Source organism: Corvus brachyrhynchos, unplaced genomic scaffold (genome assembly GCF_000691975.1).
Source record: "Corvus brachyrhynchos isolate BGI_N302 unplaced genomic scaffold, ASM69197v1 scaffold3, whole genome shotgun sequence".
NCBI lineage: Eukaryota > Metazoa > Chordata > Aves > Passeriformes > Corvidae > Corvus > Corvus brachyrhynchos.
In genome coordinates this window covers 12,542,825-12,569,124 of record NW_008237619.1, presented here as the reverse complement: position 1 = coordinate 12,569,124, position 26,300 = coordinate 12,542,825, and the positions used below count along the sequence as shown (strand labels likewise).

At 39.0% G+C, this 26,300-nt stretch overlaps 1 protein-coding gene across 1 annotated transcript in view; it reads left to right on the top strand.

Annotated features, from left to right (window-relative positions):
• The window catches only part of WARS2 (tryptophanyl tRNA synthetase 2, mitochondrial), a 41,472-nt gene that overhangs the window by 518 nt on the left and 14,654 nt on the right, over positions 1-26,300 (top strand). The window contains exon 2 of the mRNA XM_008631795.2: positions 19,712-19,969. Coding sequence (XP_008630017.2) covers positions 19,712-19,969 — 258 coding nt within the window. The remainder of the gene's footprint in view (positions 1-19,711; positions 19,970-26,300) is intronic.

Sequence of the window (26,300 nt, the reverse complement as noted above, 5' to 3'; positions counted from 1 at the left end):
GTCGTTCGAGCGCTGAGGTAGCGCTGGGCGTTGTGCGAGATTTCAGCGGTGGTCTTTTCTTCTTCCCTTTCGACTTTAAATGCACCTACTGGCTACAAACTCCTGTCTTCTCCAGCAGGAAAGAAAAAAACCAAACCGCATAGGTGTCTGAATGGACGTATGTCAGCCCCTTCCCTTGGTACTTACACGACCTCAGTGGGGTGTAGTAGTGTCTAAATTTCTTTAACACGTTTGGGATTTTTATTGTAACCATCAGGACCTTTCCCCCCTCTCACTCCCCCCCATTCTATTAGAAAATTGAAATAAAAGAACATCTGATTGCATTGATTGTATTTTTGGAAGATAACCCTAAGCAATCAGCCAAGTCAGGTAGGTATATATTCAGTGACCTTGTGTTTGTAGGCAGCCTCCTTCGTAAAGTTTTATGTCTATGAATAGCTTCCTTAGAAATCTTTATGTAGCTTGTAGCCTTGTTTTTAAAATGAGTGGAAGAATTTGATGACAATAATACTAATGTTGCATCACTTTACAGAATGTTTCCCCTAGTTGGACAATTGGCTTTTTCATTAAAATCTTGCTCTTCACACGTCATCCAAATCCTGAATAGTATGGTATGTTTCAATAAAGGAACACATTATTCAGAATGAGTACCAGGGTAGATATGTCTCATGTTCCTTGTGAGAAGAAATAAATAGGGTAAGAAGAAGATCAAAGATGCCTTTCAGTTTCTCGATGTAATCTGTATTGTCTATGAATTTGCAGCAAGTGAATTCTGTTACCCTCGGCCATGGAGCTGATATTCTGAGCACGTCAAGCTATAGCACACACTAGTGCACAAAAAGTTGGTGTATATAGTGGTGAATCTGGGTAAACTACGCATTGCAGGACTATTTCAGAACTAGGATTTTTAAATGAAGTTTGAGAAATCAAGGCATGTTTCGTTACATTCTAAAACAGCTAATACCACGCAGATAACCTTGATTCTGCCCTTTCTATTGAGGAGGTAGAGTGAAAGCAAAAGAGGAAGAACCTGTTATTCCATGTGAAACTTTGGTAACTGATATTTACTTAGTAACTGCGTTCTTCATACTACTTCGTTAGTGTGAGGCAGAAGTAAGGATTCTGCTTGTATTTTTTGTTTCAGAATTCATTTATGTATAAGATTGCGTTGAACTGTAACAATATAGAAGAGCTAAGGAATCTCAATATGGCATACTCAATAAACTTGTTGGGTGTTTCCTTGTCTTGAGGTGCGTTGATTTAATTTCACTTACATGTTCTTAAATCTTCCTAGGTTTCTAACACTTAAAATTTGAACAGTTGCACTGTCCCAGTAATATGTTGCCAAAGCAGGTCTTGCAAAGATACCTCAAACCACTCATTATTTTTAGAACTCAAAAGTTCCTTGAAAAATATTGAAAGGATTTGAATATGCTTATCTTTCCTCATGCACATGGTGACTCTTTGGCTCTGTTCAGTATCACAGCAGATGCCCTCCCCTGCTTTCATTCCTCTAGCAAAGAAATCTGATTTATCTTGCATAATAAAGAAATCTACTCTGAGTGAACATGGCTCATGTTGTATATTAATATTTACTCTGATGTGCATTTCATTGCCACATCTGAGTCAGCTGTCAGGTCAAGATTACGTACCAGGTGCTTTATCACCTGGCTGCTGTTGCCATGATGTCTTTAGGTGTGATAGGTCTGAGAATGTGCTTCCTTCTTGTTATTCTTTAAATGTTTTCATTTAAAAGAAAAGAAGCACAAAGTTGGTGTTGGTTCACAGATTCACGGAATATTCTGAGTTGGAAGGGACCCGCAAGGATCATCCAGTCCAACTCTTAAGTAAAACCCCATATGGGGATTGAACCCACAACCCTCGTGTTAATAGCACCGTGCTCTGACCAACTTTGTATAGCTTCAGATCACCCACCCTCAACTAACAGTAGTAATTTGCATTGTTGCTCTGGTTTTAAATTTGTGAGTCCTGTAGGTTGTGGGATTTTATCACTTTTCTCTCTCACTTTAAGTGCCCTCTTACATCTATCTGGAAAGAATTGCACTGGAATTGAAGAGGTACTTACAGTGCATCTTCAAAAGAATTGAGGGGAAAAAACAGCTCCCTTATTTATGCTGTTCATGTTGCCAGGCTGGACTCGGGAGTGGTTCAGCTACTTGGTAGACAGCTTGGAACAGATCATGTATTTGCTGCCTGCTGATGAGGAGTATTCAAATTCCAAGCTGGAAAAGTGTTTGCCTTGAAGCTTGAGCAGTGTGTCTACTGGCACCCTCATAGTTTTGATGTTTAAGCATTTGATAATGTGGTCGTAGTCACTAGAAGACGTAATTTATGTGGTTCCAGCTTTGTTTCGCTGTAGTGCACAGTTCATCGCTATGCTGGATTTACCATGCTGTGGAGAATTTGCTCTGTACTTTTTGTTGTACATATTTCTAGCACACAGCTAAAATTTGTAGGCATAATATATGCGGTTAAGCAGAAAGTAATGTTTTGTTGGAGAGATTAATTATGTTTGGGGTATCTTGACTTTTAAAAGCTTATTTCCCAAATTCTTCAGTGGTCCCTAAGCTAGGGTTATAGAAAGTCATTTCATCAAGTCTGTTTCTTTGATGAGACACTCTTAAAAATGGCAACTACAGGTACTCCAGGGAATTACTGATAAAATTATGAGAAATCCAACTGTGGCATAACCTGTCAGTAGGAAAATTTAATCTAAGGTGAGTCAGTCGGTTGTTGGTGTACGTCCTGATAAAACATGGATTAGGTTTAGTCCTGGCTGCAGAGATGAAGTAGAGGAATGGCAAGGTCTTGCTTTTGATAGTAGGGTCTCATGCATCACTAAGTGGCTTTCCAGACACTCAGCTGGAAGTATACATTTAGATGTTATTTGCTTTCAAGAAGGAGTCTTTGGCATCATTTTTCTTTTCTAGTATTAAAGTAGTTATCTAGTAACAAAGTAGTTATTGCAGTTACTGTAAGAATACTCCAATACCTGTATTGCTTTTCTTCCTGAGAATATCTTTTAAAGAAAAGAAGAACTTCTCATTTTGCTGCCTTTTCTCCTACCCTAGTCTTTCCTCTTTGGTAGGAAAGCCTTCCCTGGCCTTCACACAGGATCTGTTACTGGCTGTATTGTTGTTGCTAACCTGTGCATTTTGATGTCCTGCAACCTTCATCTCTTGTCAACTTTCACAGGAGTGATGCATCAGAAAGTGGATTCTCTTTTAGCTTTATGTGGTACAGAACTGCGTCTTCCAGCCACAAGGGTTGATATTTTTTAAGACAAAATCCTTCCCTCTTTGGTGCTAGAATTTAGTCTTCTTTTTTTCTTTTCTGGCACTCAAAGTTGGATTTGCTGTAATGAAACTCAAGACACTGACTCCAGCACACACTCTCCAGGTCATACAAAGAGGAAATTGGTTTGAGTTTCACCATTCCAAGGATGTTTCTTCTACCTTTTGGTGAGTGTTGCACAGAAAATATCTCTGGTGAATGTTTAGTCAGGACCACTGCAAGTACAGAATCTTCAAATCCAAGCAATCTTAGTCAATATACTGGTAATCTTAGCAGTTTATTTAGGAATGTATCTGTTTCTTCACCTGTGTCAGTGTCTTTAAAAAAATACCACAATATAGATCCCTGAATGTAGTTTCTCTGATTTGCTTTACAGTTCATGAACAAAGGTGCTGCTAAAATCAAGAGGCATTTACTACATTTTCCCCTGCTGGAGCAGGCTAATGAGTCTCAAGGCTAGTAAAACTAATCTGGCATGCTTTGCTCTTTACAAATCCTCATTTGCTGTTGTTTTCCTCTAGTTATCTTCTAGGGAATTGCAAAAGATGGGTTTTGTTCACTGAGTATTGATGCTAAGCAGACTACCTCTCAGACTGCTCCTCTTCTCCGGGATTTTTGAAGATGGGAATGCCATTTTTCCTTTTTTGGTCTTGTGATGCTTTGCTGGGCCTCTGTGACTGTGCTGAACCTTGGTGACTGTGGCCAGTATTGTCAGTGCTTTAAGAGGAGATCTTCAGATTGTTTGGGTCTGATGAAATTTGATTTACTTTTTTTGAGGAAGTATTGTTCCTTCTGTATTCAGGGCACCTGATCCCTCCATTGTTACTGTGATAGTCATGTTAATGACTGGTCATGTTTCATATTTTTTAACAAAGATGGCTCTGAAAAAGGCAGTTAGATAAAAATTGAAGGGTTGTTTTGGAGAAGACCATTAAAATGCTTTTTCCCAGACTGCAAATTAAATCTTCAACATTTTTAGGTATAGTTACCATATGGACTCCAGAGAAAGGAAGTTACTGAAATTACCAGACCCTAATCCTTAAGGATTTCAAAGATTGTAGTTAAAACTACAGTGGGAGAGAGAGCTCAATTTTTAGTATTATTCAGATGTGTTATAAATGAAATGCAAACAGTTTAAAAGCATCCATGTTCCCATCTTGAATTTGTTGCTGTCACATAGGGGTCACTTTGTTAACCACTAATGAAATGAGTCCCCAGGTGCATGTAACAAGCTGCACACGTACCCAGGTTACTGCAGCAGGTCAACTTCAGAATGCCTGTCCAGACAGTTGTGTGCTGAAATTGATGGATGAACAGGCAGATTTTTAAGTGCTTGCCCTGGATTTATGATTGTGACAGTCCCTTGTGTTGCATCTCTTTCTTCTACAGAGCATGAAGGTTGGAAGTAGCAGCTAAGTGCTTTTGACTGAGGAAAAAAGGCTGGAAATGCAAATACCTGTTCCCTGATGTTTTCTGGTGTCCAGTATGGGCTGGTTCAATATATTGTAATATACAGGACCTTTATGAAAGATCTAAGTGATTTGGGAAATTCTTTCCAATTAAGGTAGCCTCTATGTGGATTCATATGTAGAAATTGGTGTCTTTTTATTTTTTTTAATTTTTCCTATTTTCCTGATTTTAATATTGTTTGCCATTTTTACTGGGCACAGATACTAAAAAGTTACTTAGTTACCCAGATCCTTATGAAATCAACTGGATTTAGCAACATATTCCAGCCTTTGGATTAAACCTCTAGTGTCTTCTATTCAGATTGGAATGGAGGTTTTTCCTCATCAGTCGCTTGTTTTTATTCTAATCACTAAATAGCTAAATAAATAAGTAAACAATAACTAAATACGTTTAATCCTCTAGGGAAACTGGTTTATCTTTCAGATAAAGCAGTGGAATAGTTCTTAATGCAAGAATGAAATCATTAGCTTTTGTATCATCTCCAGAGCTGAAGGCAAGTTACTATACAGGGAGAATATACATTTCTTGGGTTTTCACTGGATTTGAGAGAGTTCAGGTTTCCACTCAGATTTATCAGACTTTCAGTTGTAGAGAGACTTCTTGCAATCTGTCTTGCTTAATGCCTTGTCTCTAGTGGATTTTGACCACTGTTGTAGCTGCACAGAGAGAGCCCCCATTGTAGACAGAAATGAAGGATCTTTGAGGCATGAACGGGTCCTATTCATTTCCATAATGGAGTTCTAACAATAAAATCTGGCAAACATAGATTGTTTTAGCAGGAAACAGCCCTTTATTCTGGCATCTTGGCAGGGCTTGGGTAGAGTCCCACCATTCTTTTCCCCCTCTGGCCCTTGCTTCCAGTGTCTTGACTAAGCCTGTTTTTTCTCTTGAGGGACTTCTGTTTTTATTAACATATTTTGTACAGTGAGTTTAATGAAAGATGCTACTCTGGCCATCGTGGATGCTGAAGTTTTGTGTAAATTTCTCCAGTGCATGTGCTGAACAAGCATTGTGAGGCAGTCTGTAGCAGATCACCTCTGTCTCTAGACAGGAGACTGGAGTCCTGTTTTAATGCTGTTCCATTGGCAGATAGAATTTCCATTTACTAATACAGCAAGTGCTATTCTTGACACTCAACAATTACTTTTTCCATGACACAAGTTGTGGTTTATGCTGCGACTCTAGGGTTAGATGAACAAACATTTTGTGGAATTGACTCAAATTGCAGTAGGATCAGAAGTTGAAGTGAAGAAAAACCCCAAGCATTAAGTCAGTTAAGCCACCTTAGATCATACATTTTTTGAGTTGTGCAGTGAATTGAAATTGTTTTCGTTTTGATTATTTGAGCCCTTGACTAACAGTATCATTCTTGGAGTCCCTAACTCAGACAAATCACAAAGCAGATTTTATGATTTTCTGCTGTATCAGGCAGATCTATATATCCACTGGAGAGGATTAAATATATATTTGCCCCTGGAGATAGATATCCACATTGAGAGTGCCCTGAATTTCTCACTGCATGGGAGAGGAAATAGATACATATTTGTATATATGTATACACACACAAATAGACAATGAAATATATATACTTACGTTCTCATTTCCCTCATTCTTGTGCTGAAATGTGATGATTGCTACCAGAAATTAAATGTCTGCTTTTACTTTTAGCTTCAAGTTCTTTGAATTATGCTAGGGCCTGCGTCTGCTCCTTGGAGCTGGCCAAAGCAATAGAGTGGTGAAGTTGATCCAGTTCCTTCAGTGATGTCTGCACAATAACTGAATGAAGAATAAGGGTTGTGTGAAGTTTAAAAATTGGGGTTTCCTCAGTTTTCATGGTGTTTCACGTAGCTCGTGTTATAAACTACTGCAAGGATGTTATCTTTGTAACAGGCAGATAAAACCCTGCTGTGCTTCATTTGTATTTAGATGACACTTTGATAACTGTTCAGACTAGGAATTTCTTTCTGTTTAGACTACCTGTATTGTTTATGGATAAGTGGTTTGGAGCCTTACACTACAGATTAGAAGGTGAATTAAATGCTTCTTATTGATATGTCAAAATGTGGTAAGCCACCACTTACATAGGTGGGTGTCAATATTTACATTCCTGTGCAGAAGGATCTTAGAGTTGGATAGTGCTAAATTTCCATTTTTGAAGCTCAGAGCTTCTGTAAGATTCTTCCAATTCCCAGAAGTATTCAGAAGCTGAAATGAGATGAAATTGTATACATTCTGCCATTCTGACAGATGGAGCATGTGTTGTTCTGATCATCGTTGTTGTTTCTGATCACATACACTCAGTGACAATCAAATATTGTATATTGGTCTATAGTGTTGTCCTGAGTCTGGCTGACCTGTTAATCTCATTTGAAGGTTGTTGGACAGCATTAAAAAAGAAAATGAATTGCAGATATCTTCACAACTTCCTAGTCTCACCATCATCTTTTTCCTTTTGCCAGGTGCATAGTTCTGACTTTGAAATCTGTACATGATACTGTACCTTGGGAAAGATATAGCAGCATTTCCTCGTTAATAAGAGATTCCACGCTTCCTGATGATTTCACCACAGGTTCACATAGCAACTGTTTTTGTCATTTGCTTTCACACTTGTGGATGTTCCAATATCCCTGTCCTTTGGCAGTGAGATTGCTAAATGGCCTGTTTTGTCTTTATCCAACAGTCGGGAGCAGTTCTTTTCAGGGATTCTGCCTTAATCCTACGTCTCATGGGCATTCACTTCTCTGCTTACCAGCATTGCTTTTTATACAAAAAACAGCAAAGAAATATGGGGAGGTACAAACTTTTGACAACAGAACCACGTTATACTGTCCTTCCTAAATATAATCTTTTTATAGCCACATCAAAGTTTCTTTCAAAGGTGGTCTTTGACTTCTTCTTGAATTGGGTTATCCATTTGCAAATATTTTTCTTGAAATAACATACTTGCCAAGATGTGGAAAGACTTTACTTAATAGGCATCCATAGGGTGCTTTCCGTTTGCATGGAAGAACAAAACAGTTTCAAACATTTCAAAGCCTCTTTGTTGCTTATGTAAAGGGAATGAGGGGTCCAGCCCTCTGAATTCCTGACCAAATCTCATTTTGCATCTCTGCTGGCAACAAATTAGCCCATGTAAGTTGTGCAGTCAAGTTCACATTCTGCTCTTCATGTACTTCCACTGGAGTGTTTTGTTGGGTGTTTTTTTAACCCTATCTACATTTTAGATATTTGCAAAGTTAAAGCAATGTCAGCATTCTGACTCCTGTTCATCAAGCATTAAGCCAGGTCACAGCAGCTAGAGGTGCTGTCACTCCCTCCAGAGGGACATTTTCACAGTTGACCATGCAACATTGTAAGTCTCCAGTATTCAGAATACTTGCCAGTACCCAAAGAAAATGGAGTATTACACATCCCTGGGATACCAACAGTAAAAACCCTCGGGCTTTTTTTACACTGATACATTCCGCAGGGTACACCCAAACTGAGAGCTGGTAATTTGCCTGGCTTCCTGTGGGCCAGTTTGAATAATACAGGTAAGTCAGCAAGAAACATCTCCTCTTTAGGACAAGCAAAGCAGTGAATGTCACACACGAACTAGGGAACTTTCATTTGATGTTGCTGGACCCAGGGGATCCAGTAAGCAAGTCACAGTTTGCTGTTACCATTCTCATCTCACTTGGCTGCATCCTCTTGACCTGAGCACAAATGAACACTTGTGTTTGTCCCCCTCATCCATTGCTCATCTCTTGTTTGTTCTTTCTGTGGAAACAGCCCAGCCTGGTGATTTCAGGACCAGCCTGCACTGATAACAACAGTTTAAATGCAGTCTGTGAGATTATCTAGCTCCAGAAAAAGTTCTTTAAATTCCCTAGAAGTCCCAGATACAAGTGTGATTATTGTGTCTAAAATATTTAAATTCCAGCATAGACAAGGAGGACCAGCTGTAGCATTTTCTTTGTGCATGTGTGCATCATTATGGAATTTACCAATATTTCCACATTCTAAGGCCTCTCAACATCCATCAGGTGGTTTTAAAACTTTCCTATTCACCTGAGATGAATTTCATGCTGTGACCACAAGGTGAAAGTTTTTGAACAGCTGTGTTAATTTTGGCCCCATGTGAAATGAAGCCAACTTTTCCTTGCTACAGGAAATTGCCAAATAAAATAATGGAGAGGAAATGAACTACTCTTTGAGTTTCTAGGACAATATTCTGAAGAAACATGGTAATTACAAACAAAAAATATTTTTTAAAAAACATCTCTCTAGATGTAAGTCGATATTCTTTGTTTATGTCCCATAGGGCAATCTTAGTAGCAAGCTGACTCCTCACTTGAAGAAAATATATAAAAAAATACAATAAAATCTCTTTCAGCTAGAGGTCAGAGAAAGAGCAAGAGCAATCAGATGTTTTAAGAGATTTGGAAACTACTGTGATCAAAAGCATAAAACTTCTCTAATTTCTCTGTGAGGAAAGTATTTAGTTTTGAGGGCATTCTTTAGCCTTCTGGTTTGTTTTGCTTCAAGGTTGTGAAGGTTTTGATACTTAGAATAGTGTAATATATTAAAATCACAGAACCTTTCATATATCAAATAATCTATATTTATAATTTAGAAATATATTACATTTGTCACTGCATTTTGACAGTTCCACATGTATCTTGTAGCAAAATAAGTTTTAATTCTTCACTTGCTGCTATCACATTTATTCTGTTGAGCAATGTACATTTTTAAATGTGGGCATGTACCAGCTTACAAATGTTTAAATGTTAACTTGTATTTCCCATCTTTCAACAACATTTTATTGACTTGTATTTCCCATCTTTCAACATTTTTAGAATGGTTTTTCAAAGCTTGTCAGTGTTTAGCTGCTATCAGTGAAAAGGCCTCAATTCTTACATTTTTGTTGAATTTTCAAATGCCATGAGATCTAATCTATCTGAATAGAATTCTGATTCCTTTTCCATCCTCTTTGGTCATCTCACTTTGGCTTTAATCCTGCCTATGTCAAAATATGGGCTCAGAGGACTGGAAGACCCTCTTTGAGGTGATCTGGTGTTTCCCCTGGCCCAAAATAAAAATTGAGTGCCCTTACATCTTTATCAACACATTTTATTTATTTATTTATTTAAATAAAGTACCTCTGTAAGCAGTCTTCTGAAATGCTTTCTGTTTCTTACTCTTGGAAGCTTTTCTTTACATCTGATCTGAATCTTTCTTACTTCACCTTAAGCTCATTGTTTAAGAGCTTTTACTTTCACAGTCTTCCTTCCACTGGACTAAAAGCATTTCTGGCTTTCGTGCAGTCTTTTTTTTCAGGTCACTCATTGGATTTGGTTGAACTTCTATGGCCTCTTTCTACCACTGTTTTGAAATACAGGACCTAAACTGTCCAAGCTCTCCAGCTTGAGGGCATCCTCATCCTGAGTAAGATGAGCAAATTGTTTTCTGTCTCCTGGATTTTCATCCTATTCATATAGTCCCGTGCAATTTTTGGTATAGTTTACAAATGTGGTAGTTTTGCAACTGCATGGTATTGATTCATGCTCACCTTCTGAAATATTACAAACCCCAGACCCTGTTCTGTAGCTGTTGCCTGGACAGCTGTTCTCCTTCCTGTGTTTGTGTGGCTGAGTAGACTTTCCTGTATAAATTTGTGTACTTTTGCCTGATAAATAGCATTCTGGTTTTTCAGACCATTTCTTTGCTTTGTCAAGATTATTTTGAGCCCTTATCATCCTTTGTTTTGTCTGCAGATTTAATTAATACTCTATTTCATCATCCACATTACGAATGGAGATACAAAAATATCAAATAATACTGGACCCAGGACAAAACCCTGCAAAACTGTATTTGATATATCTTTTCCCAACCGCTGTAAGCCATCAGTAAGTGCTGTTTTCAGGATTTTTCTCTCTCCAGTTTCACCCCCAGCATATAATATTGTGTTTGAGGTGTTATTTCTCTAGCTTGTCGGAAACTGAGATAGCATTGGAACCTAATGAATATCAGGATATAACCTTTAGTACTGCTTCTCCATTCTAGCATCTCTTGTGCTATGGGAGGCTATCAGAGTTCTTGAGATGCACTAGTTCTTGAGAAATACTGCTGTCTGCTGTTATTTCTGTAATTTCTTCAAAGTTCATTATTTGTTCCCGTATTTTTCCAGGAATTGAAGTTGAGCTGACTGATACAGAGTAACTCTGAGGTCCCAGAGTGGAGCACGAGGTTGGCTGTGAGCTCCCTGGCTCAGTGCTTCCATGCCAGTGTGCTTTGTGCTAGTCCATGGGGCTGCAGCTGGGTCAGAAGGAAGCCAGACCTGATGGGTGCTTTGTGGAGCTGTTTCCAGGAGGCACCTGTGCCTAAAAACTTTGGTTGTTGCTGGTTCAGCCACATTGTTCAATGAACAGTAAGCTAGTTTTTATATGGATTTGTGTCTTAGGGGTTTTCTCCACAGTGTAACAAAGGTTGTCTTGCTTCTCCCTCTCCTTTTCCCTGGTGCCACCTCTTCCAAGCAATGCCTGCGGTACTGGAACTGTGAAGTTTTCAGCTTTTGAGCATTGAGTGCATCATCTGATGGATTTGGATGCAGAATGTACCAATCTGACCTTACCTTCCTTCCTTGCCTGTCTGGCTGGAAGGGTCCTGCTGATAGTTCACCAGGTTTAGCTGCTGCTGCAGCTTCATGTCAGTGAGGCACTAATTTGGTTTGTCTTTTAGCACCTTCCTTCCACTGCAGTTTTTAAAATATATTGTTATTAATTCCTTTAGCCTTTCACCTGCCCTGGGTGAAACGGACTGATGCAACCTGCAGCTAATGTCTATGGTTCGATAGTTTGACTGGAGAAACTTTATTGCCCCAGCTTTAAAAAGGCAAGTAAATGGTTTGAGAATCTTTAACCAGGGTTAAGGCTGCATCGGGCAGCATTTGAGGCCATGAATTGCAGTTCTGTGCACACCTTTGAAACCCAGGTGGTGCAGAAGTAGTGCATGTTTCAGTGTGCATTGGACCTGCTCTGTAGCTGGGTTATGGCTCCGCTTTGAACAGGAGTTCTAACATGCTGATGTGATGTGCTGTCCTTCAAATTGATGTGGAGAACTGTAAGGAGCACAGCACAAAAAATAACGACTATTAGGCTGTGTGCTTGCTAAGGAAGACACTGTGGTTTAGGGTAAGACTGGTGACCTCTGTTGGCTCCGTGCAGACCCAGTGCTTGGTTCCTTCACCAGCTGTGCACAGATGTTACCACAGGTTCGTGTCCTAGGCCTCTGCAGAGAACTGGAGCCAGCTCTTCTGAGCCAGGAGGCTGCTGGCTGTCTCCAAGTCCCTAACCAGAGGTTGTATCTCCTGTTCCACTCGACACGGGAGGGAAGGGTCCACGGTTCCCTCAGGTCCAGAGGTACCTTGTGGTGTGTGGTGGCAGGAACTGTGGCAAGCTGCTGTAGATAATCCCCGTGTCTGTCAGTGCAGCTGTCATTAGCACCCCGAGTGGCACGTGGGGCTCATAAAGCAAATGAGAGAATCCATTTGCGGGATGCAGTGAGCCACATGAAAGGAGCCATTTGCTGAGTCATCTGTAACAAGGCAGCATGAGAGGGCAGCCTAACCCAGCCGCAGTCACACTGAGTTCTTTTGCTAGCCCTAGAGGGCAGAGTTAAATTTATAGGGTGGGGTTAGTATGTGCTGTAAATGTTCCTCCTTTAAATGTGTTTCTCATTTGAAATATAAATATTAAAGTCCTACTGAAGCTTAAATATGAGTGCATTTGACATTCAAGAAAGGGGTACTAGGCAGTGCTGTTTAAATCTTAATTTAGTTCAGTTTCTGGGCAATGGGTTAATCTTTTCTCCGAAGCTATTTATCTGAAAACTTGCTCTGGTATAAATATGTTTCTTTCTAATTTAATGTTAGATCTTTAGTCTCTCATTTTAAGAATTAAGCATGTTGAAATAGCATTTGTACCAGATGTATTTGACATATTGAATTATCAGATCAAAATAAACATGTTCAAAATTTTCCACAGCAAGTTTGCAGAGAAGTAATTGCATTAAAAACAATAAATGAAGCAAAGTAAGTAGTACATACACTGCTCCTAAGTTTCCCTTTTCCTTAATTTTTTTTCTTTCTCTAACATTAATACTTAAATTGTCCCAATTAGGCTTTAAAATTTATGCTTTAGCTAGTAAAATCTGACTTGTCTGGCTTTCCTTCATTTTGCTGCTTAATAACTGTCTCAAGACAGGTTTTTCTAAGCCAGTGTTAACAGACAAGCATATTATTTTAGCAACCAGAGCTTTGAAGTTGCCAAGTATTAATAAGGGAAATAGAAAAATTGTAGACAGATGCAAAAGATGCAGTAGTTGGTGACTTTTGTCAGCCAAAGAATTTCTTTTGTCTCTGAGGTTGGAGCAAGTTTTTGGTTGTGTTGTTTTGGTTTTATTTTTCTTCTCTTTTTGATCCCTGTTGAGAAGGTCTTCATGTTCAAAATTTCAAATTTTCCAATTTTTGTGTTTTATGCATGTCTGTGTTTGCTTATGCTGCTCTTTCTTCCCTTTGACTTCCACATTTTCTTTTCCTCTGGCAAATTTGAACTTTCTTCAGCTTGGGACAGCTGGGGCAAAATGAATCCCCACGAATAAAATTATAACAAGAGCAAAGTCTGTGAATGATCCTTTGCTGTTTCCTGAGTCGTTCCAGTCTCATTAATCAGCGCTGGTGCTGTGGAGGCTTGTGGTGTGTTATGTCGCCAGCACAGCAGCTTCTCCGTCCCTTTCCCCCACCCCCTGCGTGCCTACACAGTGGGGAAAACTAGAGAGGGAAGCCATCAATCTTCCCTGTCCTACATGTCAGCAGTGATTCTCCTGTCGGCTTCCTGCTCTCTCTGTCGTGCCCACCACCTGTGTTTAGAATCAGCTCTGGTGCCGTGGCTCTCACTTGGCTCTTCACCTGTTCTGCCCCAACTGAATGGCTGTTAAAATAAAGCAGAGCAGCTAAATGCTATAGCATGTGAATTGTAAGCACCACTGTGGCTTGGGGGGTGATTTCTGTTGCAGCTGCTCTTGTAATACTGTCATAATTTTCTGTAACATTGTGGGGTTTGGGTCTAAAATCTCTTGCTTTTGTTTCAGCCCAGGGCGAGCTTGTGAGTCGTGGGGGGGGGGGTTTTATTATTTAGAAATTAAAATATTTGTAAGATGTATTACAGATGGAGGCATAAGCCTATCTCCTGTCTGCTCGGTTGCTGGGATAGAGTCATGAACAAAGTCCAAAGAAACTAGTTAGTCCAAAGCTTTGTCCTTACCTTCAGTCACTCCAAGGGTATAATTAGCAAAAGCCTCCTTGATTTTGAAAATGTATCTGTCTCCCCCATGACTGGGTAGATTGAGAAGCTGACAGGCACTGCCTCTGTACTTCTAGGGCAGGGTTAATGTGATCATTTTATGGTTTGTTGTGTTAAACAATAGGTCTTAACTGAACTCTAACCAGCCACACTTATATGTATACTCTTATGTAATTTTATAACATGCCTATGCCAAAATAAAAAGAGAAAACAATCCTGAGAATTGTTTGTCTACTGGCAGCTTTCTCTTACCTCCTTGAACGGGTACTACATTTCTCTGGTTTTAAAACCCAAAACAGATTCAAGCATAGGCATAAGGTTTCCTTATAATTGGAGCTTGTCTGCTGTCATTTCAAGTGTGTGATGGCAATATTCATGTGGAGTTGTAAAGAAGAGAGATTCTGAAGACTTAAGTCTTGTGAATGCTTTCACTTGATTTTATTTCTGTAACTCTTTGTAAAGGAGGAACTGTTTTATGACCGATTTTACTATATATATGAGAAGCAGTTTTCTCTTGACTGTACCAGGCAAATACATGTATTCAGCAGGTAAGTTCTTGTGTTCAGCATTCACAGAATTCATAAAGCTAAACATCCAGATAATCAAGGATGTAACCAGGATACCAAGAATTGTCTGTAACACGGGATGCTTGGATCTGCACGGATCTTTTCCTTTATCAGCTATGGTGTGTCTTCCAGTTCTGACACATCTATCTCATGAAGGGGAATGATTGTGTTTTTGACTGCTGAATTGAGGCCTTGACAGTAGTAGCTCTCCTTCCTACCAATATGGCATACAGAGAAAAGCTCTGCTTTGGTCCAAGAGAGCAGCATTGAATTTTTGGAAGCTGTCATCTTTCCTCTTCTGCATTGAAAATGGATATGGCCGCGCTGCAGGATGGCGGGACCAGACCAGCCATCCTAGTCTGGGATAAGAATATAATACTTATTCCTGATTGAGAGCATTTAGATGCTGATACTTTTTCAGTATAAGGAGTGGCAGTTGTTTATCTCATCATGAAAGGGAGGTTAGGTAAGAGAGCACCTGAACCTTAATGGGTTTGGGGCCAAGCTTCATTTGGTAATGCAGCTGAGAAATGCACTGTGGTGGTTAGAATTGCCGTGCAGTGGTCTTGTAGAGAGAAAACAAATAGTCAATGCTAAGTCATCTGTCAGCTACTGCTCTCTTAACAGGAGTGAGGATGCAGCACCACTGGTGTAGGTGCACACACCACACAGAGTTAAACATACGAGCAGCAGGCTCACACTGTGCTTACTACAGATGTCTGAATGAGTGAGTGCCTGTGGGCTGGAGCTGCATGTCTTGTGGCTTTCACTCTGCTCCACTGGGAAGTCTTCACTCCTTTTGTTTTTATCCTTTTCCAACTCCAGTACTTTGGTGCATACAGCTCCCATCCCCTGACCTAACAGCTCCATTGAAGTGCATTCCAGCCCCATGATTTCATGGTACCAGGCAGAAGTCCCCTGCCACGCTGCTATGCTGCCCGCTGCTTCTCACAGAGTGAACAAACAGGGAACATAAACTCTCTCCAAAGGAGCAATGTTCTCTGTATATTTTTAGTGCAAGAAATCCAAGATTCATTTGAGGGTGTTTTGTGTGGGCTTTTTTTAATATAGACTTCTGCTAACACAATGGAATATTTCATGCGGCCCTATTTGCTGTAACTTCTCGTACTTTATGTTGTTAAATGGAATCAAAGGAGTTAAAGATGAAAGACTTCTAGTCAACTGGTCCCTCAGCTGGGAGCCAGTATGGGTTTGTTCTTTGTAATGGATTTGCTAATGCTTTACTCAGGTTCAGCCTAGCTCAGTTTTCATGATTGGATTTACTTATTTCTGTGAATTCTGTACTTCAGGTTAAGTAATTGCCAAGCTTAGACTGAATATAATACTGCTACTGTTTGTTTCTGATGTTTCACTTACTATTTATTGCCCTTATACTGAACAAACCTTTTGTAAGCATTTGTTTACCATTCGAACATACAAAGCACCATTAAAGATGTCATGCTTGCCTTCACAGGTATTCTCTTTAATGAATAGAGAACTTGGTTCTTTCTTTATATGAAACTGTGTCCATTTTACATTGTACATCGTGTGTTTTCAACATGTGGTGTGTCACCAGATGCTAACTTATGTAGTATTACAACAAACCTACCTTTCATTAGCTCATTGTTAGCCTTTGAATATTTGGAGTTAGTATGGTATTTGAACATACGGTTTATGCTGAGACACTGATGTCTTGTATTTTCTTGGTGAAAGACATTCTCAAACTGCCTATTTAAATGTCACTATTGCATTTTTATGTATTGAGTGTATTACACTCACATTAAGGGACACAATTTTGCCAATACATCCAATATGTTCATGGTGACATAATCTACAAACTGGACAGTGATCCGAGAAGTTGAAAATGCAGATAATGAACATGTTATGGGAAACATATGAAGCAAAGACTGCAGCTGCAAGGGAATGGAGTCTGCCTGACTTGGGTACTGACAAAGTTTCTAGACAGAACTGTTCTCCACAGGCTCAGGGTGTCAGCACTTTTTGGGTCAGGGTATTGGCACATGAGCTGATCTGTGCTGACTGCACAGAAATTCCTGCTTTCTTGTATAACACACAGTTACCCCAGGGAGTAGAGCTGCTCCTGCACTGAAGCAGCACCAGCTTCAGGGTCCCAGGGAAAAGAAGCTGTAACATTAGGAGGCATTTCAGGTGATGCTGTCTTTTACTAGACTGAAGTTGGAAGATGTGCAAGTTTCTGCACTATGCTTTAACTTGGTCATCCTAACATACTTTACTTGATGCAGGTCCATAGTAGATTTCTGGCACCTGATGAAGTTTCTTAGCTTTTGTAACTGTGCAGGTGGAAAACGTACTTTATATAAAGTCATTGGAGTCAAGGCAGTAATAGCTTAATTAGTAATAATAGTAATAACCTTAACATGGCATTCTCTGTGCCTTGTTATTGTCTTTGTAGTAATAATGGTAATAATGGTACAGTAAGAGCTGTATATCAAGAGCTGTATGTAAGAGCTCTTTGGGGAAGCAAGGGGTATAAAGCACAAGTGGAGGAAGAAAAGAACACAGGAGGGATGAAATTGGTAAGGAAATGGAGAGTAGGGCTGTAAGAAGTATGGCCTTTTAAGAAGAGCGTTGTTAAACAGGCGTATAAATGGGCACTAGAAAGCAAGCAGTACTGTGGGGAGAAGTAATTGTGGGAAGGAGCATCAAGATTTGAACTTAGTGAAGGATGACATGGACATGAGAAGATGTTATGTGCTCTGACAAACAACAGCTGTTGACAGCTGTTCTGGGATCCTCTTAGGGGTAGAACACCATGTTAGTGGGCAACTATTTTCTTCCTGACTTCTTATTGTCTTGGTTAAGGAACATAGGAATCAAAAGACAGATCTTATGGCTGTAAAGTACCTGTTGCATTGCCTAGCAACTGCTCTAGGCCTGTAGGAATAAAAGTACAGCTCTGAAGTCTAGTGAATCCCAAGTTTCTGTAAGACTCCATCTAGTTTATATGTGTTGGAATGTTGAATGCCTCCTTCTGTAAGAGAGCACCTGGCCCTTCTCAGTGTTAACACGAAGCTGACTGCAGTCCTAGGCCAGGTAGTAGCTTAGTGGGAGGTGAGTGGATTGTGTGAGTGGTGAGAAATGCTCTGATGTAGTTTCCTAGGAAATAAGGAATCAAATGCCAAGTGAGAGATGAGTATCATAACTCCATTTTTGTGTAATGGATAAAAGAGGCACATGGGTGGTCAAGGACTGGAGCACAAGGACTGGAAGCGGGAATTACTGTTGGAAGAAGGGGTGTGCTTTTCATTGCTTCAGGTGACTACCTTGAGGCTCCTGTGCTGGAGGTTCTCCAAGAGTACTTAGAAACTGACTCAAGAATGTAGTAGAAGTCAAGAAGATATTTGGGATGGGGTGAAGGGGCTGCCATCAAGACTTACATGTGTAGGCATTTATGTGAGCGGGAGAAATTAGCATGGCAGCTGGCTCAAAGCTGCTCTTGTCTGTCAGCACAAACACTTAAACATTGGGTAAGAAAATTGTCTTGAGCTGAAAAAACAGCCTTACTTAAAAGCAGAGGATTTTTCAGCAAATTTTGAAAGAAATAGTCTAGGCTTTTCTAAACTACAGATCATGCTTAAAAATAAAAAAAGTCCTATTCCACTTGGAAACACTTTCTCATTATTTTTTCTTAAGTCTGAGTCAAAATTAATTAAGTCAATTTGAAGTCCTTTTAAATAGTTAAAAATAATGGTACTTGGCCTTGACTTTTACTGCTATTTTGTGTGCTTTAATAGTTGTATGACTTTTTTTTCTCCCACACACATTTGTAAGAGATTCACAGAAAAGAAAACAGACTACATCAGTAAATAAATTCTTCCTGCTAAGTTATAGATGTTGCTCATAAAAGTTAGCAGGAAAAAAATCATGCAGCCACAGGCATAATGAAGTTGATGATCCTGCCACACAACTGAGTCTGAGGATTTGTATTGTACAGCTTGCTGAAGGGGGGGACGACCCTCATTTATAAGTTGAGCAATCTTGCATGCTCTTACAGCTTGGCATGTAACAAGCATTTTCACATAAAACATTGCTGAGCTACTTCTGAATATGGTGGAATTCTTTGGGAAGGTCGGGGAGGTAATTGATCATATGCTGACAGCTTGGGGCTCTGAGAAAATGGTCAGATGGAGGGCTGGGATGCAGGAAAACAAACTTTCTAAGATGGTAACTGTCAGTTAGCCAAGCTATACATGTTTCAAGCTTTTTAATCTTTGCTCACAACCTCTGCTTCTCAGTCTTTTTTTGTTTTTGCTGTTTCTCTGTGAACTCATTTCCAGTGTTGACATTTTACTGGTCCTGATGCATAGACAGTATTCCAGGTATGATCTTGAGCTATAGTTGTATTTCTTTGTAGAGCTCTTGCAGAAATTCTATTGCTGCCAAAATGGGTAGTTTGAGAACTTTGATGATCTCTTTCAATATTCTTTGACCTTTGGGTCAAGAAGTAGGTTTCTTTCAGGAACTGCTCAAAATGTTCTTTGCAGCTAGAAAAATAAGACTTCAGTGTTCATGGGAGTTAAGATGGCAATGTACTGGGACATTGCATGAGTTTACAACAAAAACGTTTGAATTTCTCTACACTGTGACCCTAAGTTTCTATATCAGAGTGGATGTAGAAACCAACATGTGGATATAGAAACTAAAGAGAAACATACAGCTTTGTTGCAAAAGAAGATGAAGGAATCTACCACTTGGCTTCTGAGACCAACTTTTCACCAATCTTATTTACAGCTGTCTTTTTTTCCATATGCAGCCTGACAGCTTAAAAATATGGTAGTTGTCAGTCTCTCTGCTGTAAGATAGAGTATTTTAACTGACTTACTGTAATTATCAGTTGTGAGGTCATTTATACATTAATACGCTGACAGGAGGGGAGAAGAGACAGGCATAAATGAGGCTTTTTAAAATTACTTTAAAATACAAAAGAATATGTAAGAAAGAAAAGTGTGTGTTAATTTTGCCAATGCTTTGTCACAGAATAGGCGTGTGGATCGAATTTTCTCTGGTATCCAGCCAACTGGGACCCCTCATCTGGGTAACTACCTTGGAGCCATTCAGAACTGGGTGAATCTTCAGGAAAAGTGCAGCTCAGTGCTCTACAGCATTATGGACATGCACTCTCTCACCATGCCCAAGGAGCCAGCTGTCCTGCGCCAGAACATCCTGGACACCACTGCTGCCATCCTTGCCTGTGGGATTGACCCAAAGAAGTGTTTCCTGTTCCGGCAGTCGCTGGTGAGTGTTCCTGTTATGTTAGATTTTTTTCTGATTAAGAGGCTTTCCACACATCTTCATGAACAAGTGTAGCATTACCAAAGTCCTTTATCATCTTTGTGTTGGTGGTCCTAGAAAATGTTAGCAGTGTTGGATTTTGAACTTATCCCTTGCCGTGGTTTTGAAGTTTTGAAGGCTGAAACCATGACTGAGATGCCCATTTAGGGATAAGTACATTGTGAATTTCTGAAGCAGAGCTAGGAGTTTGTGCAAGTTATGAGTAAAATACTTCAAAAACCTCTTAGGAGACCACTAATTTATCTCTGTAAGTCTCACTTTAGTCACAAAAGGTTAACTCGTAAATGTGGCCAGTGTAACCATAAAGGTAAGGAAAACATGTTTCTATGGTTTTGTATCAGCTCTTGCCACTTATTGTTCCAGCTGCACAGTAATCAAAAATAACAGGTGATTCATGGTAAGTTTTGTTTCAGTTCCACCATCATCATCAGTGGTTGATGTTCTTCTCTGGGACTTTTTTCCCCCTTCTTTGTTATAATCTCCTTTTCATATGCATGTTTTTTCATCTGATCTGCTTATTCATATGTAAACCATGTGCTTTTCTTGACCACCCCAAGGGGTACTGGCTTACCTTCCCACTTGGCATATAGCTATCACATGTTCTATTTTCCTGGAAACAAACAACTTAGTTTCTTGCTCAATTAACTTTCTGTTACTGACTCTAAACTGGCAAACTTCTGAAATTTCTGGCAAATTTCCCACCGAGACAGATGTGTCATAGCGTCTGCTCTTGTGAAGACACCCGTCAGTGGGTGTCCACTCTGCAACAGAACTGCACAGGTGATGTGCACACAGGGTCTGAATTTTATCAGTGCAAGATGAAATGGCATTGCATTCTCCTTTTCTACACGATTCTTTACAGGCAGAGTTTCCAGGGGTTGTTAAACTGCAAATGGCAATCATAGTTCTATATCCCTGGTGAATAATGAATTGATGAAGACAGATATACTTCCTGCTTCACTTTTCCTCTGTATTAAAAAACCAGTCCAAATAGATGAGCTCAGAATTCTAGTGGAAGTATGTTTAAATAAATTTATCCCTTTTCTTTTTCAAATCTGTTTATCATTTTAAATATGTTACCAGCTTGGGTTTTAATTTTGCTCTACTCTGACTTGTCAGCCTCAAAATGATGAAGTCATTAACTGGAATAATCACAAGGTGAGTTACAAGCCAATGATGCAGTAGCAGCCAGTCTGGAGGGGGTTTTTTTCTTGTTTTCAAGCAACTGAACAATTCAATTAGTTACAAGGTAGGATCAGTGACTAGATACACAGAGAGGGCTCTTCAGCATGAAGGAAAAATGCTTTGCAGGTTATGGTTAGAGAGGAATAAAGTGAAGGTTTATAAAATTGCAAGTGAAATGGAGAAATTGTTTTATCCGCTGAAGAATGTGAATTGGTAAGTATCAAAACAAGTTAACACCTGGAAGATTCAGCACAAAGCAAAACAATGCTGCATTTCACAAAATCCACAGTTGGGCTACAGAACCCCTTGACACGGGATACAGTGCATGCTGAAATTCATATGAATTCAGAAAAGGACTTGACAAATTAATCTGAAAAATTGCTTTGGGACTGTTGCACCTCTGCAGGAAGTGGTGAAACCACAGATGGGAGAGTGTCCATGCTTTCTGCACTTATGTTCTTGGTTTTTTGTTGGTTGCTGTCAGAGATGGATATTTGATCTGGTCCAGTGTTGCTTTTCTTGCGTTCCTACTGGTCTGAAAGCTAAACTAGTGCTGTTCCAGGTCTTGCTAAAACCAACACTCAGGCTTCCCTTGAAGCCAGCAGATTATTGGTGAGGATCTTACATTGCACTCAACCACAGAAAGTATGTTGTATCTTTCACAATATAATAATGCAGAGATTGAATCTTTGACGCCCCAAAGAGAAAGTGTCAGGAAGTGATGTCTCTGTGTGCGGTGCTTCTACAGTACAAATACAGTCAATAACCAATGAAAACCTAAGATAGCTATACTTGAACATGTTCAGCTTTATCAAATGAAAGTTTCCACTAAATATAATTCTGATTTTCCTTATGGTGGTTAGGCTGGCCTCCGTTAAATAGGCTGCCTTTTACCTTAATTTTTCTGTGTGTCCTTATCTGTCCAGATCTAATGGTCATTGTTCTTATTAAATCTAAACCATTAGATTAAATGTTTGAGCCGTCTGAGTCTGACATCTTGAATGTTATTCCTACCAATACTTATCACACGAGTACCAATACAACTTTCAGAAGTGGCTGACTCTAGCATGTTTCTGAAAGCTCATTGTCACAGTGCAATCAGAACTACTTCAGTTGTTTGTGAATATAGACTGTTTCAGCACTGGTTCAGGCTGAAGTGGTTTGTCAGCTTCCCCAAACCAAGTGTGTTCAAGCTGTATGAAGTGGTCAGGTATACCCAGAGATGCACTGTGATCTGTTACATTTACCCAGGCAGCACCAGATGTTTCTCTGGAAGCAATTAAAAGGAGTATCTGTGTGTAGCTCTTGATGTGAGGAAAGGAGACAGGAACCTTGCTAATGTGATTATTGTTTTAGTATGATAATGAAATAGTACGTTATGGAATGTCATAATATCGAGATGATTGTTCCTAAAAATGAAGGTGTAAGATGGATTGCAGCTATTGCTAATCAAGAAAGTTTATTGCTTGATTTTGATTGGAAATTTCTCAGATTTAAAAAAAAGAGAAGCTGGCTTCCTTTTCAGCCACTGTAGCAGTCTCCAAGGGTGGTCTAAAAACGCCCCACTTTTGTTTACAAACATTTGTCTGAGGTGTAAAGCAAAGTGACTAAAACTGATTGTATACTGTAATAGGGTGTGTACTTCCAGAGGTCAGCAAGAAAGCAGTGAAAATCAAGCCACAAAGAGAGAACTGGATTAGGTATTTAGTTATGGACAGAGTAGGTTTTTTCAATACCAGATCAAATTGCTAAATGAGAGAATTCTCAGTAACTTAGCATGGTGTAATTATTGTTGTATTTTGAGCCTTACCTAGAAAATTACCAAATCTGTAGATCACAGAAATTTTTCTTTAATTACTCCTGAATGACATTTCTGTTCATTTTTTTAAACAAACATCATGCAACAAAATTGTGATCTAAGAACTTTTAGTTTTAATCACCAAAACCCACCACAACTAATGACTTTTTTTGTACCCTGATTCTGTAGCAGTAAAGGCAGAATGAAATTCTTGCACTACGGAAGTATGCTGATAATGGTAAGCTCCACTAAGGGAATTGCTCATGCAGTCATTAATGTAAATGCTGTTGTGTCCTCTCACTTTCTCTGGATTACACTGGGCAAGACTGGTCTAGAATTGCTGAAAAGGGGATTTTTTTTTTTTGTTCTTCGTTTGTTTGTTTGGCTTATTCTTTCTGTATTTTGCTGCTTGTGTTGCTTCTCTGGAATATGTTTGCCATATGTGAAAAAAATAATGCTACTTGGTTTCTCAAAAGGCCTTTTGGTAAGGGTTTTACTTACTCTACTTGCTTAGGCGTTTTTCAAATCTCTAATCCAGAGATATCTGAAATACCTGCCTCCAGAATTTGCACACACTTTATCATTCTTTTCAATACAAGGAAGAGGCAAAAGGCTGAGCAATATTAATCACAGAGTGACTGCTGGGAGAAAGTGTGGTGAGAACAGATACCGCTCATGCTTATACTAGATCCAAAAGGTGCTGCTGTGATAAGGATACAGGTGAAGTTGACTTGGAATCCCAGAACAGATTTCAGTGATGTCCTTGCCTTTCAACTAAAATTAAGTAAAAGTGATAAATTTTGCATTGGCAATGTTTTATTGTATTGTTTAGAGAGCATATGGCCTGTGTTCTTATGTACTGGATATACAGCTAAATTACTTATAAATGGAAAGTGCTAGTTGGATGAAAATTAGTTTTGTATGCTTCAGAATTTGCCATTTATAGGTTATATTGTTTTATAACATGTACAAACAGTAAGTTAATGGCTGGCTGTATATATTGCAGTTCAACAAATACTTCCCACACTTACATTGCCATATAAAAACTTGAATTCCAACTTAGGGAAGTAGTGGCTGCAAAGAACAAGTGATGATAACTTGAAAATATTTAGAAGCAAGAAGGATGATGATGAATAATTAGGGTAGTGTTTGGAACCACATTGTCTGTGAAGGGTTATAAACAAGCACATTTAATTACAGTATCTGGGAAAACAATTGTGGTATATGTTGGACAGTAAAATGACCTCCCAGTGAGAGAAGCTCTTTCATTACAGCTTGTTTAATTGTATTTTCTCAAGTCGGAAGTTATAGAAAAGTGACAATTTTAGTAAGAATAAAAATAAAGATAAATGCAAATTTCAAAATTGTGCATTTCAAATAGTGCCTTTTTATTTGGAGTACAGCTGCAAGATGTATGAAACCCTCTTGGAGAAAATTATGTCAAGATATGCTTTAAGTGGCTGCCTTTCCCTCCTGGGCATAAAAAAGAAGCAATGGAATAATGACTTATACAACGTATCGTGAGAGTATTAGAAGAAACAGAAAATATATTCCTTAAATTGTACCATAACTGATAAAAGCGGTAACAGTCATCTTTCATAAAACTTAGATCTTTTATTAAAACCAAAAAGGACTATGGGGGGGTAAATAAGGGAGACAGTATGCAGTCTGCACACATGGTGAACTTACGTGGTATAACCCATTTTCTCTGATTTGTGGTGGGTACACTACACATTTCAGTTCTTACCCATAACCATCTTGTATCTCATCTGCTTCACAGTCAAAACAATATTAGAAACTGATTTTGCTTTTATGTGGTCTCAGACTGTTCTTCCTGTCCACCTATCTATTGTAGTAGACACATGCTGAATGTCCCAAGAGAGACTAAAATTCCATCAGAGTTGGTTCAGCCGACAGTGGTTGATACGCTGCATGAATGCTTCTCTGAGGAGTCCTGTGAGTTTCTGGACAGCATAATGTTCAGTTTCTGGGCGGAAAATTGCAGTTTTCATCCTTCTGGATAGGGTGATTTATTTGCTGATTATAATCAGCTGCAGTATTCTTGCAGCGTGCAAGCAAATTGAAGCAGTAACTCTGGGAGGTGGGAATTTGCAAATTTGTCTTAGCCTTAACTCCAAAAGCCAAAATACAACAATATAAATGTGTGCACTGTTTCACTGCTGTTATTTTCCAGAAGTATCCATCTGCTTTGTTTTGTGGGCAGAGTTTGAATAGATTCGCGCTACCCCTTGTCCAATTTTCAGAGGGGCTGAAAAGCTTCCATTCCATCATAGCTTATAAATTCATTAAAGTACATTAATTTAGCACAGTCCATTGAAAACTTCCTGTCATAAGAGGAAGTATGTGACTGTTTAATTTAGAAAATTATTCTGCTTCTCTCATTCCTCTGTTTTCTCTCTCATGGACTGGACTAGACATAACTAGAGCTCAGTGGGAAGGAAAGTCATGGTTCACTAGGATTTTTTTTTTCTGCCTTAATTACCTTGTTCATCTCATACTATTATGTAGCTGTTATACTTTCCTCTCTTCACCAGTCTTCTGGACACACCAAACTAATTATTCAAACAGTATTGTGGGTGCTACTAGGAGAGTGTTTCTGAAAATATGTTAATTTCATAAGGAATAAAGGAGAGAAAAGGATGCTTCGGCCAATTTACTGTGGTCTGTTGGGGTTTATAACCAGTAAAACTTGATTCCAGTAGGAATATTCTTGATCAGGTTCTTCAGAAAGGAGAGACAGATCTTATTTCTGTAAGTTTTAGCCAAATATAAGTAAGTGACAAAATTGTTCCAAGGTAAAGGTAGATACTGACAGATTTACCGACAATAACTAGATAACCACCCCACCCCCCCAATTCAATACATTGCTTAACATGCTCTTTAAATCTGATATTGCCTTTGTAACCATAAATTTATTCTACCCTATGAATTATTTCTTTGAATAGGAATTTGAGATACTGTGTCAAATTTTCTGTCATAAGAGTACCTGCACTGTGTGCATTTGATTCAAGAGCAGCCTATTTTCTTTTGGTCTTGTTTATGGCCATTTTTTTCTTTAGCTGTATAATATAGAGATACATCACTAAGTATCTTGGAACATATTGCTTGCAACCTTAGGCATTAATAAAACCTTACATCTTATTCAAGAAAAATGTGAGCATAATTTGCTTTAGAAAAGGCCTCTTGAATTTTGCAGAAGCTCTAACTGGTACTTCTAGTAGAGACAGAAATCCTTAAAAAAGGTTTAATTTCTTTTAAAATGTAGGACTC